Here is a 15,041-nt window from a genome sequence, read left to right on the forward strand (position 1 = left end):
TATATATATATCTCAGTTTGACATGCTATTAGAATCATATGAAGTGACAGAAATAGTCCCTAATCTTATAAAAGCAATACTTTACCTTTGGGGGGAAAAGTCAGCTATACCAGCACTATGTAGGCATTACTTCATTTACCTCCATCTGTAGTAGATCTTACCTATTGTGCCTGTTGCACTGACGCTCTCAAAGGTTCTGTGACTTGCTCAAGATTCACAGATAGTTGGCTCAGTCAGATTTAGAGGGCAGGTCTGACTTTGGACTTTCTTTCTTTCTTTCTTTCTTTCTTTTTTTAAAGACAAGTCTCACTATCCAATTCAAACTGGCCTCAAACTCACAGTGATCTTTCTGCTTCAGCCTTCTGAGTGCTGGGATTATAGGCATGTACCACATTGCCCAACAATTCTTTTCTTTGAGTTATAACATTTTCAATGTTTTAAAAATCAAACATTCATTTTAAAAACCTTCCATAATTTTTTAAAAATGATGTATACCATGCACATCTAAGAACTAACTGCAGCTCAGCATGGCATGTAGTAGTGCCAGATCCTACAAACTCACCCGAACTGATTTACATCCACACTGATTGCTTGCTGAGAACATACTGGGAACCTGGAATTGGCTAAGGTGGGCATATTACATCACAATGAACAACATATGCCTCAAACTGGAACTCCTCCCCAGCCAGAATCATTACTGAAAGGTAACTAGAACATTATATATATTTCCAAGAACATGCATAGGACACATTAAGAATTATGTTTTTTTTTTAATTCAGCATTTAATAAAGGCCTGAGCCAAAAATAACTGATTTAAACACCAGGGTATATAAGACTAATAAGAATGTTTAAACTCTAATAAGGTGCACAAATTAATTTTCTTGAAATTTCATAAACAACTATAAAGCATTCTACAAATGTCTTCCATAAACCACTTCATTTAATCTTTACAAGAACACACTTAAACAAGCATTTTGATCCCTACTTATTAGATGAAGCACCTGGGGTTTAAAGCAAATAAGTGACTTATCCATGCTTACAAGGATAGGGAGTCAAGGTGTCAGTACTCAAATAAAAATCATAGTATTATTTAGGAGTTCAGTCTTAACCATTGATCTGACAGCCAATAAATTATACATATGATAACTGTAAGCACAGAGGCAAAGTCACAAGAATAAATCTCTACAGTTTAAAATATATAGCATACATAGTATATTGTGAATACACATAAGAGGCCCCAAAGAACTACCAAAGGTTTATACCATAAGACTACAGAGTATCACTGCTTCAACTATAGAGTATCATCTGATCTAAAACTAATATGCTATGATAAAAAATGCATTACAATTTTAATTTAATGTGATTTTTGTTTCTTTAGAATTTAAATAATTTAAGAAGACTTTCTGAGAGTGCTTTGGAATACTCAGGTCTTAAAAACAAAGTTATCCAAGGAAGTCTGTGCCGATATCTATTCCTTTTAAACTGAAGTTCCCTAAAGTAAACAAAACTTTTATTCAATCATTTTACCAACATTTTACCTGTTATTCTAAAATATTACAAAATATTCACAGCATTCTCTTTTACATTTAATATGTACTTACTGTTGATGGTGAATTATATCATTAAATATATAAAAATAATTGTGTATTTTACGATTAATCAAATTAAACAATCAGATGCAGATTATTATTCACAGCAAAGTATGATGGAATGCTTTTTGCATCCACTGCAGGGGAGGGACCCCGTCTCTACTATCAAGTATGAGAAGTTATTCTATTTTTATTAGTATATGTTTGTGGTACATAATGATTACATTCGTCAGAGGGATTTAGCACATGTGCATAACAATCTCAATTCTTTTTACTCCACTACCCTTTTGTTTTCTCAAGACTTGCACTATGTAGTCCAGTCTGGCCTTGAACTTGCTACACAGCCCACTGGGTATGTACTTAACATCCTCTTGCTTCAGCCTCCTGAGAGCTGCAATTAAAGGCATGAACCATCACACCTAGCAAAAAGTATTTTAAAAATGCTAAAGTCAGTAATTTCTCTTAAGCCACAAGAAAATAATACTCTTAAAACAACTGTTGCCTACTGTATGAACTTTAAAGGAGCTTCAAACCACTTCTGAAATAATTACTAATTTAGACAAAAGGTAACAGCCTAAATGTTACTAAAACAGTTGGCTTTCTAAAATTAGATATAGCTGGAATTATTCAATTAAACAAGGGCAGTAGAATTTTAAGAGAGTAGCAGTACGGAATGAATGAAAAGCAGTCAAGGAGCTTAACAAATTAGGAGTAGAACTCACGTAACACAGGGGTAACATTGTGAGAATAAGGGAGCTGCTACTGTTCCCTACTAAATGTTAAATGGGTGGTGGGGGTTGGGGATATGCCTTTCTTAAGGCCTTATCTGGAATGATGTTTTAACAAACACTGTGAAAGTAAACTTCATGGAAAATGGAACATGGGCTGGACCCTGAGGGATTATTTGTAAAGTAAGAAAGAAAGGGAGTAAGCATTTTAGGTGAGCCGTGGAAGATATTTGGTTTTCGGAGGAGGAAACGGTTCAAATACAAAAAAGGTACCATGTGTCTTCTGTTTGATTGTACAGGTCTCCTGAGCCAAAATAGAACTGTATTAAAGCATTTACTAAATTTACTAATTTTGTGGTGCTGGGAATCAAAGAAATTCAGGACCTTGAATATAGTAGGCAAGTATTCTACCACTGACCTATTGCCTCGGCCCCCACATCATTTTCTTTTGGTTGTGGTTTTTTTTGTTTGTTTTGTTTTTTGACATGGTATCTTGCTATACAGTTCAGGCTGGCCAAATACCCAGGCCTCAGCCTCCCAAGTGTGGGCATTACAGATGTGTACAACCATGCCTAGCCCCCACATCATTTTTTTAAAAAGCAGTAATTTTTGGTCTAGGGATGTAGCTCAGTGGTAGGGCTCTCTCTCACCTACTGAGTGAGGAGCCTTGGATTAACTCTAGCATTCTGAAAAATAAAACAAACTAACGTGTGCTATTAAAACAAAATTTATTAGCAATTTAATCAATTACTTCATGGATCAGTTTTTTTATTAATATTATTAATTACTATTTATTTTTAACCCTAGCTGTGTCCCTAATCTTGGGTGGAATTATAATACTAAAACTCTTATCAGTAAGGTCACTACTGGCCTGAGCAGGTATAGAATTTTATGTTGAGAAGTAGTAAATAGAAAAGACTTTAGATTAAGATGACTGAGATAAATGTAATGAGCAGTACAAATAAGAGAGGATATAAGATGATGATGGATTTGGTAGGCGAGAAAGGAAAATAAGTTGCCAGAATAATATGCAAAGAACTCAGCTACAGGGGCAGCCTAAATGATCCAGATCTTAGAATCATTTTCAAAGAATCAAAAATTTTGAGGCCATAATTTATCAATTGCCTAATGAGGTAAAGGAGGCCATGCCCCAACCTAGTGTGTAGAGTGTTTTAAATAAGTTAATAGGGTAAGGGGTAATAGTGATTTAAATGTGGATGTGATGGCAAAAGTTGTGGGCAGAAAAATAGAAGTATACATCATCTAGATCGCTAGAGAAGACAGTCTAGTAGGTTTGGTAAGATAGAGCTCATAGCTGTTCTCGGAGAGAGCAGTCTTGATATGGAGATGGAACTGGTTGCCAGATGGGACTGGAACCAAAGAAGTATCAGGGGTATTCCAGAAGTACAGAACAAGAGGAAGAAAACAGAAGCTGAAACAGATACAAGATTTATTTTAAACTGGGAAGAGAAATAAGAATGTTTACAAAGAAAAGAAAAAAATGGAAAAATCCCAATACTATGAATGGGGGCAATTTCAGTAGGGCAGGAAGATAATGTGAGGCTAGCAAGGGTACTAGAGTAAGTCTCAGGGAGGGAGGAGCCACTTCTGAGGCTCTTTCAAGGCACAGCTGTGCTGACTGAGTGAAGTCTGGGATGCTAGACCAGTTCTCTCAGATATCACCACCAAAATGGCCTTGTTTGTAGGGACTCTAGGAATTCAAATCCTAGCTTTAAAAAACTGAGTAAGCTACAACCTCTCTAAATCCAGCTTTCCTCCTCCATGATTATCTATTTTTAAAGGGTGGTTAAGTAAAACAAAGCAGTATGAAACCTTCCACCATACTGTTTATATTTTATTGTCTTTCAAAGGAAGGGAATATATCTCTTTCACTTGTGCCAGGCAAAAGTAGCTACTCAATAAATATCTGTAAGAAAAACAATCCAAATATAAAATAGAAATAATAACAAGGAGTGGTGGGAACAGAGGGGAAGGGAAGAGAAGGAAAGCAGCTATCGGGTGCTTAACGTCTTTTTTTTTTTTTTTTTTTGCAGTACCAGGGATTGAACTCAGGACCCTGAGCTTGCCAGACAAGCACTTATTCTACTGAGCTATCTCCCTGCCCTTAACATCACATATTGCTTGCTTGGTTTTGGTTTTGGTTTTTTGAGACAGGGCCTTGTTATGTAGCTCAGGTTGGCTTCAAATCACAGCATACACTGCCATGCCCAGCTCAATATCACATTTTTGAATGAAGCTCAATCTTCACACACAGTAGAGATTTAATGAAGTGGAAGCTGGTTTAGTAGAGCTTCTTCAGAAATTAGGCTAAGGAACTAACTGAAAAAGTAGAAAACCAAGCAGTCGGGCAGGCTCAGCTAATTAGGAAAGCATGCATTTTCAGTAAGTCAAGGTAGCAAATCACCTCTATTTTAGTATATTTTAATAATGAAGAAAGCAAACCAATGACAATTAATTTTAAATTCTTCTTAAAAAGCACTGATAATTCAACAAATGTAGCTTTTTCCTCTCCTTACCTCCCTCCCTTTTTTTTTTTTTTTTTTTTTTTTTGTTTTGTTTTGTTTTGTTTTTTTGAGACAGAATATTACTATATACTCCAAGGCTGGCCTTCAACTTGCAATTCTCAGTGCAATTTCTACTAAACAAAGTTAGAATAAAGCATTACTTAGTTTTCCTTTTCTCTATAAATATGTATGGCACTGGTTTCTTTTGGAACCTCCAGGGTTGCAAAGCAAATACTAACATAAGATAAAGGACTCCAGGAGTATCTTAAACTAAGATAGGCAAGAAAGAGAGTAAATATATATACTTATTCGTATGTTAGTACCTGGCACAAGGCATAAGGGTCCCTGTGTACTGTAGGTTAGGGTCAGGAGGATGTATGCACAGAGAGATTTGGTAACGCGAAGATAAAAAGATTTCGAAACTTTTACTTAGGATGACTATGTAAGACAGTGGTGCTCATGTGCACACATGTGGGCTACTGCACAGTAGTGAACATTTTTGTGGACTTGCTAGTCAATTCCATGGGATGCTTCAACTTACAATTACAGAATCTAATTTTGGGAAAAAGGCTATAGGTTTTTATAGACTACGTACTTTTGCCAACAACTTTTCCAAAAAAAAATTATGAGAATGTAGTTTCTAAATTAACTACTTAAAACAGAGTATTAAAAAGGGCAACCACCTTTGTAGTCACTTTAGCTTCTTAATCAATTATTTTAGGAATTATTACCTACCAATTTTGACTCTGCCCCTCTCAGGACCTTCTCCCATTACTAGGATATTTGCTGGTTTCTAGAAATAAAAATAGAGCATTCAAATTACGATGCTTATTCTTTTGACATGCTCTGAAATGGAAACATTTATAATATGCAAATTTCATTTCTTCTGCATTTTCATCAAAACTAAACTTAAAATCAAATATTACGCACTCTTTCTACATAAAGTATTTAACATTCTAGAAGTTAGCACTAACTTTATATAATCATCCTTGCCATAGATACATACCTTATTTCCAAAATTATGTATATCATACAAATAATTACAAGTTAAAAGTATTATTTCTATTTACCTCACAGAAAATACAGTAACTGTTAAATCTGTACAAGGTATATACTTAGTGCCCACAACAAGGTTCATGTGGTTGAAAATCTTTATGTAAAATTTCAATCCACAACATAATTGCCATTACTTAGTGAAATGAAAGAGTCCTCAGTAAATACTTCTAAACTACCAAAGGAAACATGCTCAACATTCAACAGACTCCATTATAATTCATATGTTAACTATTGTATGTACAAAAATGAAAACACTCAAACAGTATTTAAAGATACAGGAAAATAAAAACAAAGTCTAAGATGGAGCTATTTGAAAAGAAGTAGGCCACAATGTATTTATTATCTTTGCAGACATCTTCACCTGTCACATTTGGAAATAGAACCAAAAACTGATAAATGGCTTGGGGGTTAGGGAAAGACAAGTAAGACTGACTCCTTAATAAACTCTTTGGAAAAAAACTTGAATGTTTTTAATATTTAGGATTCACTTATTCAATGAATATGTTTTTTATTATCTTCTAGGGCCAAGGAATTCACTCAGCATTTTGAAGAAAATAAAAGCTTAGTAAGCCAAGCCCCTCTTCTCTGGATGCTCGCTATAGTATATATAAGCTTATATAACGTTAGAAGCTAGAGCTGTATGTGAGATAACAGAAAATTTAAGTCTTTAGAGATTAAACTGGGTTAATTTAAAAATCCTTTCCAATTTGCTGATTTTTAAAAACATTTCAACAAAAACAAACACTAAGAAATAGTTCAAAGGCAAATTGATGACTGAATGAGCCATTTCATCCTTAAGGATTTATATTCACAGGGTGAGGGTGGGGACACTATCTATTAGGTGGATCCTGGAAACAACAGGAACCAACCAACAGAGCAGAAGAAGGACAGGGGCCGAAGGAGGGAAGAGCCCAGAAGCAGGTGCGCTCAGGTATACTCTGACTGAACAACAAGTGGCAGCTCCTGACGCGGAAGTAGGATGAACAGAGACTGGGGGGAGACTCAAATGCCTGATGAAATGACCTGATCCTTACAGCACAGCCATATGTGTCCAGGAGTCAGGGGTGGGTGGGGTGGGGAAGGGGCAATGAAGTGATAAGTGAAATGGAGAGGAAGGCAGGCATCTGAGAAACATTTTAGAGGAGAAAATTTACAAGACTTTGTGGGGCCGGGGAGATGGCTCAACAGAATAAGTGCTTGCCTGGCAAGCGCAAAAGCCTGAGTTCAATCTCCAGATCCACACACACAAAAAAAAGACTTTGTAACCAATGTAGTCAAAATATTAAGAAAAAAGAATGAGGGGGCATGGTGGGGCATGCTTGTAATTCCAGCACTCTGGGAGGCTGAGGCAGGAAGCTCACAAGTTAGAGCCCAGCCTGTGCAACCTAGCAACACCCCATCTTCAATGGAGGCTAAAGGATGCACTTCAGGGTGGAGGGAGGCCCTAGGTTCAATCCCTGATGCTGAAAAGTAAGGTATTCTATGGAACCTTAACCTTCTAAAACAACTACAAGGGTCAAGGATATCCACAACAACCATCAGCCCATCATGGCTACAGTGATAAGGAATGGCAGAAGAGGGCCAAGAGCTGATGCCAAGCCAAACACACAAGTCAGAAATCCTGAGCAAGATGAGGAAGCTAACCTTGCTTCCTCCATAAGCTCTAAGACCCTGAAAGAGGCCAAAAGTAAATACCACAAGTAGAAATAAATCAAACTCTAAAGCAAAACCTTCAAAGTGAACAATGAATTTTCTAGTGAAAAGGCAGGTATTTCCACACAGCATTAAAAACAAAATTCATTAACATGCTATAGACAAGAAGCTACCTACACAGAAGCATCATAAAAACTACAAGTTAGGCAAACTGCTAAGGGAAAATAGAGTCACCTACAGAAATGTGAGATGTAATAGCTCTGAAAACAAAAGCATTATTCATTCATACCACAAAAGGTCACCATATAATGATACAAGTTTCAGTTTACTAGAAAAAGATAATTCTTATTATACACTTTATATACATAAAAGCCTAGATAGAGACAACTTTAGGGAAGAAAAAGAACAATTATAACATACTTTTAATTACTTATATAAAAAGACAAAAGATTAGTTAAAAATGTAGATCATGCAAAGAATGAGAGTAAGAAGGATGAGCTACTGGATACATACACAACTTTTTACCTAATAAGTACAGAATTCAGACATTTCTCAGGCACACAAGGACAATTTACAAAAGTAAATCTTGTACTAACAGGTCTCAAGAAATTTCATGGAACTGTTATTACACAGATTATGTTCTAAGACCACAATACAATCAAAATCAAAGTTAATTACCAAAGTAAAAATGTAAAACTTCATCTTTTTGGAAATTTTAAAATATTTTTAAAGCACTCAAGTAAAAGAAAAATTATTAAAAAGCTAAAAAATACTCAACTGAAATCTTAAAATACTACCAAAACCTGTGACACATAGTATTCATAAAGGAAATTTATAGACTTAAGTATTTATATTTTTTAAAAAAGAAACAATAGAAATAATGAATTATGCACCAAAGTTAAGAGGCGGGGTGAGGGGGGAAGCACTCAACAGAAAGAACAAACAAAAAGATAAACATAGGGGCAGAAATTTATGTACTGGAGAGGTTTTATGACAACTGGAGCAAGACAAGAAAAGGTACAAATAAAACAACATTATGAATAACAAAAAGACAGAAATAAATAATCATACAAAAAATTTTATTAATTTGAAAAAAGTATAAAACTGACAAAGTCAAGAAAATATAAACATTGATTCAAAATTAATTTCAAAAACCTGATGAAACTAAGAAATGCTGAGTAAATTGAAACTGTAATTAAAAATCTTCCTATTGCACAGGGATATAGCTTAGAGGCGTAAGTTCCTGCCTGGCAAGTGCAAGTTCCCAAGTTTGATCCCCAGTACTTAAAAAAATAACTGAGAAAAACTTCCTGAGAAAACACCAATCCCAGAAAATCTTGGAGACAGGTTCTCCAAATTTTCCCCAAAATAGAATATTTTCAGACTACAGAAACAGAGGTAATGCTCCAAATACAATTCTAAGAGGCTAACTTTATTTAGTGTTGACAGCTAAAGCAGATAAGCCATGAAAAAAAATTTTCAGGCCAGTTTCACGGTAAGCATAGAGCAAAAATACTAAATAAAATATTAGTAAAGTGCCAGGTGTGAAGGCTCATGCCTATAATCCTAGCATGGGGGAGGCTTAGGCAGGAGGATCTCTGTGAGTTCGAGGCCAACCTAGGCTACACAGCAAATACAAGGCCAGCTGAACTAGAGAATAAAACCTTATCTCCCTCTGCCAAATAAACAAACAAACAAACAAGCTAAATTCAGGAACAAACACCTGCCTGGCAAGCACAAGGTCCCAAGTTCGATCCCTGGTACTGAAAAAAAAGAAAGAAAAGAAAATCTATACTATCTTTTACCATATTACTAGATGAAAGGGAAAAACAGGATACAATCATTTTGGGGAGTTGTTGAAAAAGCAGGCAAAATTTAATATCCATTCACAATAAACATTCTCAGCAAGTTAGACTGAAAAAAATTTGATAAAAAATATATACTAAAAAATAAAGAAGAGGGTCAGCCAAATAGTTCAGCAGATTAAAGTGCCTGCAAACAGGCACAGTGGCCAGGGGTTCCATCCCCAGACCTGCTGTGCTGGCTCCGCCCCCGGGGCACACTGAGCTGGCAATTGAGACTAGGCATGGTGGCTTGAACCTGTATACCAGCTCTTGGGAAGCTGTAAACAGGTGGATCACTATGAGTTCTATCTAGTAGTAAGACCCTGAACACCCTGTAGACCTTTCCCTAAAAATTCCAAAAAAAAAAAAAAAAAAAAAAAAAAAGAGCGAGCGAGTGAGAGAGAGAGAGAAGAAATCATTGAAAGCCCCCACCCCCTAACATACACATCGGGGATTGAATCTAGGGCCAAAGACTGGGTGTGGTGGCACACACCTGTAATCCCAGCTGTAGGGAGGCTGTAAACAGGAGAATCACTACCAGTCTGATCTAGTAGTGAGACCCTGAACATCCCATAGACCCCTCCCTAAAATACAGAAAACCAATCAATCAATCAATCAATCAATCTAGGGCCTATGCTCTGAGGTATATCCCCACCCCTTTCTCGTTTTTTATTTTGAGAAAGTATTGCTAAGTCACTATACTGCCCAGACTGAGTTCAAACTTTCAACTGTGCCTCACCCTCCCATCATGCTGGGATTACAGGCATGTACAATATGTCTGGCAAGCATTCCTCTTAATTCTTTTTCCTTTTTTTAAGCATTCCTTTTAAAATCAAGATTAATGCAAGAATGCCCACCACCATTGCTTCTAAAGTCAACTTAAAGTCACATGAATTAGGAAGGCAGAAATAAAACTATCTGCAGAAAATGTACTATAATTATCTATACAAAAAACCCAAGTACTTAAGATAATATATTAAATGTTAAAAGAGCTTAGTAGGATGTCTGGCTAACTGAATAATGTAAAAAAAGTAAACATAATTCTATATGCCACACAAAAGAGACAAAGTGTAATTCCTTCCTCTCTCTTTCTCCTTTCCTCCCTCTTTTCTTCCCTCTCTCTGCAATATTGGGAATTAAATTCAAGGCCTCAATCTTTTAAAAAAATTTTAATTTAGGTCTCAATAAGTTGCCCAGGTTAGCCTGGAATTTGAAATACTGCTCTAGTCTCCCAAGTGCTAAGATTACAGACACGTGCTGCCATGCCAAGTGAAATAAAATTTTTCAAAGCCAATACTTCTATAACAAAACCACCACCATGCCTAGGAATAAGTTTTTTGTTTTGTTTTGTTTTGTTTTCATTTATTTGGTACAGAGTCTCACTATACAGCTCTGACTTGTAGTGATCCTCTTGTCTCAGCCTTCCCAGCACTAGGATTATAGGCATGTGCCACCATGCCAGGTTTCCTGGCCAGCATGGATCAAACCCTGGTCCTTGCATTTGCCAGGCAGGCACTCAGACCACTGAGCTGTCTCCCCAGCTCAGGAATAAGTATTTTAAAGTAGGCATAAAATTTGTATGAAGAACATCATGGAAATTTATTTCAAATGATATTAAGAAGTCCAGCCAGTATGGTGACAAATGCCTATAATCCCAGCACTCAAGAGGCTGGGGCAGGAAGATAGCTGCATGTTCAAGGCCAGCCTGAACAACATAGTGAGATGATGGAAAGAAAAACAAAACACCTAAATGAACAGCCCACACTCATAGATAAGAAAACTCAATATTTAATACAGACATCAATTCTACTCATACTTATCTGCAAATCCAATATAATTTCAATCAAAGCCTACCAGTATACATGTGTGTATTTAACTTGAAAAGCTGATTCTACAATGAACATGATAAGAGCAAAGATCATAAAGAACAGGGCTGGGAACAGGAATCTGGCATCAAACAAGATTATCAAGACGTTTTAATGACAGGATAATTAACACTGCGCTAGAGGGGCAGGAAAATACTGATCAGGGAGACAGAGCAGACAACCTATATACAAACATGATCCTGACAGAAGAGAAACTTGAGACTGTAGAGAAAGGAAGAACTCAGAAAAAAGCTGGAGCTAACAGGTTATCCAAATGTGGAAAAGATAAATAAAACAAACCCTCATCTTATGCCATCCATATATTAATTTAGGTAGATTAAAGATCTAGATAAAAAGCAGAACTTTTAAAACCTTAGGGGAAAGACAGTATCCTAATGACATTGAAGGAAAATTTTCTTAAGAACCAAAAACTTGCTTCTTCCGGTTCTAGGCGCTTGGCAGCTGTGATTTATAGTGTGCAGTTATGGCCAAGTCCAAGAACTACACCACGCACAACCAGTCCTAAAAATGGCACAGAAATGGCATCAAGAAACCTTGGTCACAAAGATGAATCTCTGAAGGGGGTAGATCCCAAGTTCCTTAGGAACATGCGTTTTGCCAAGAAGCACACCAAGAAGGGCCTCAAGAAGATACTGGCAAACAATGCCAAGGCCATAAGCGCTCGCGCTATGGCTATCAAGGCCCTCATCAAGTCCAAGGAGGTCAAGTCCAAGATCATGCCAAAGAGAGTCAACTGCAGGCTCACTCAACTTGCCTATATTGCCCACCCTAAGCTTGGGAAGCATGTCTGTGCCCGCACTGCCAAGGGTCGCAGGCCTTGCCAGCCAAAGGCACAGGCTCCAGCCAAGGCCCAGGCTCCAGCCAAGGCCCAGGCTCTAGCTTCTGCTCCAGATCAGGCTCCCAAAGGTGCCCAGATCCCTGTGAAGGCTCCACAGTAAAAGGTCCACTTGAACATTTCTGGTGGGAGAATACATTTTGAAAAACACTTTGCTATAAGGTTACAAAAACGTGAACAACTACATACTCTTTGACCAAATGATTCCAGTTTTAGATATAAAAGGGGTAATTCCCCCCCCCCCCCCCCGGGAATGAACCCAGGGACTCACAATGAATTATGCTGCCAGACTCTTTTTTTAAATTTTCGACCAGGCACTCACTAAAAACAGAAGGACTGGTGTGACCACTGGGGAGCCATCTGTGGGGGGCCGGTGTCCTCCCATGCTCTTTGTATAAATAAACCTTAGGCAAGAAAAAAAAAAAAGAACCCAAAACTCTATTACCATAAAGAACAGAGAAATATAGTTTTGTTAGAATAGTTTCTAGTCATAAAAAATTTTGACAATCTAAAGCTGGCCAGATAGATCAGCAGACTAAAGCGCCTGCTTAGACAGGCACAGGGCCTGGGGTTAGCTTCCTAGCATGCCATGCCAGCCCCGACCCCGGAGCGCGCTGAGACTGTGGCTGAGACTGGACGTGGTGGCTCATGCCTATAATCTGTACTAAAAAGAAAAAGAAGCATAAATTGACAGATTTGCAATACATACAAGAAACAAAGATTTAGTATCCAGATTAAAGAACTGCTAAAAATGAAAACAAAAACCCAACCAACTACCAGAGGTGGTGGTACATACCTATAATCCCAGATGAGCACACCCTACGCAATTTAGTAAGACCTTGTACCCAAATAAAAAATTAAAAAGGGTAAAGTTGTAGTTCAGTGTGAAGGCCCTGGGTTTAATCCTCAATACAAAGAAGGGAGAGAAGATGAGGAGAGGGGAGTGGTGGTCAGGCAACTAAATATAAGATGGTAAAAGGTCCACTTGAACTAAAGCAGAAGCACATTAAACAGTACATATATGAAAAGATGTTCACCCTAAAATCAATACAGGGAAATCAAGGTAAGCACACAGTAAGAATATCATTTGATATCTACTAAATTCGTTAAAAATTAAAAATAATAGAAAGTGGGTCCGTGAGAACTCATACATTTCTGGTGAGAGAATACATTTTAGAATACACTTTGGTATAAGGCTACAAAAACGTGAACAACTGCAACTTGCAATTGACCAAGCGATTCCAGTTTTAGATATAAAAGGGATAATTTTTTCCCCCAGTGGTGAGGAATGAACCCAGGGACTCACAATGAACTATGCTGCCAGTCTCCATTTTTAAATTTTCAACCGGGCACTCACTTAATAGCTAAACTGCCCAGGTTGAGCTAAAACTTGTGATCCTCACTTCCTCTAGTGTTGGGACCATATGTGCACTGTATCTAACCCAAAGAATGTTCGCAACAGCACAGTCTATAATTTTTTAAAAATTGTGGTAGAGTCACAACTGAGAGAGGAGATTAGGGTGTGGCAAAACTGGCTGAGGAAGTAGGAGGGACCTGTTAACTATAAGATCCCAGACACACGTTCAGAACAGCTCCCAAAGCCCTGTATGTGGACTTCACATGAGACCTCTAGCAGGCTTTCTGCAGGCCTGGACCTGAAGTGAGTCTGAGGAGTGGGATCCCAGCCCTGTCTCTCTCTCTCTCTCTCTCTCTCTCTCTCTCTCTCTCTCTCTCTCTCTCTCTCTGTCTCTCTCTCTCTCTCAGGACCCAGGTGTGGAAGTCTCATGGATTTCCTGTAAATTTAGATAATATAAATGGACACATTGGTGACATCAAGACTCTGCTATCCTAGCCTTCCATGATAGACCATCCTGTTGTGTCCCAGACTCAGAGCGTACTTTTATCTTTGCTCTGATACTCTTTTTCTGTTTGCTCTGCCAAGCTCTTTCTGCACAGCCAGTTTCTCACCCATCTGCACTTCTGGTTTCTACAATAAACTTTGCCACTGCTTTTCGCTTGTTTTGTTGGATTCCTTGTCTAGAGGAATCCAACCCTGGAAGGAGAAACAAGCAACCCTAAACCCAGTAATGTTTAGTTGGTGAGCCACTTTTTAGAAGCTACCTGATAACACAACAAATGTTAAAACAGTACTAAAAAAATCAATGAATTGGGAGTGAGATGACCCCAGGCCCACAGATCCTGAATAGACCCAGAGCGCAGGCCCGGCGAGTGAGTGAGACAACCCGGGCCAACAGATCCTGAATAGACCCAGACTGCAGACCCGGCGAGTGAGTGAGACGACCCGGGCCCACAGATCTTGAATAGACCCAGAGCCCAGGCCTAGTGTGTGAATGAAACTGCCTGGGGCCCACTGGATCCTCATTCGACCCAGAGCGCAAGCCCAGCATGGAACCCTTCAGCAGAACTCCCTGCAAAGAGGCTAGAGATAAGACCCACCCAACTGATTCAGGAGCAGAACACCTTGCCAGAGTGACACAAAGGGCTCAAATCTAACCACTGCAGCAGAAAGAAGTGGAGCACAGCAGCCAGATCCAAGTAACACCCACCTGGAGGAATCTGAACTTCAGATCCGGACCTGATGCTAACATAATAACTCTATATAAGCTCTACACCAAAGGTCAGAAGACAGTGGTATACAAAATGACAAAGAGAAGGAACAAAATGCAGTCTTAGGCCCTGAGTCCACCCAGTACAAATGCAGAAGACACTAGCATAGAGGAAACTAGAAATCACACACATGATATCTCTGAACTAATAGCATTGGCAGTAAAGAAACAACTGCAGAAAGTTATAGAAGAAATCAGATCAGAAATAATTTCTGAGCTAAAAATGTAGTGATAACTATAATCAAAGAAGTACTAAGTGCTTCTAAAGAATACACTGATAAAAAAATAGAGCAGAATA

General features: G+C 38.0%; 1 protein-coding gene across 2 annotated transcripts in view; it reads right to left on the reverse strand.

Annotated features, from left to right (window-relative positions):
- Cdk19 (cyclin dependent kinase 19) overlaps window positions 1-15,041 on the reverse strand; it is a 172,475-nt gene that overhangs the window by 25,155 nt on the left and 132,279 nt on the right. For both annotated transcript variants that reach the window (XM_004637494.2, XM_023722305.1), the window contains one exon: window positions 5,578-5,635. In XM_004637494.2, coding sequence (XP_004637551.1) covers window positions 5,578-5,635 — 58 coding nt within the window. The remainder of the gene's footprint in view (window positions 1-5,577; window positions 5,636-15,041) is intronic.

The sequence above is a fragment of the Octodon degus genome, unplaced genomic scaffold, assembly GCF_000260255.1.
Source record: "Octodon degus isolate 3935 unplaced genomic scaffold, OctDeg1.0 scaffold00090, whole genome shotgun sequence".
NCBI classification, from domain to species: domain Eukaryota; kingdom Metazoa; phylum Chordata; class Mammalia; order Rodentia; family Octodontidae; genus Octodon; species Octodon degus.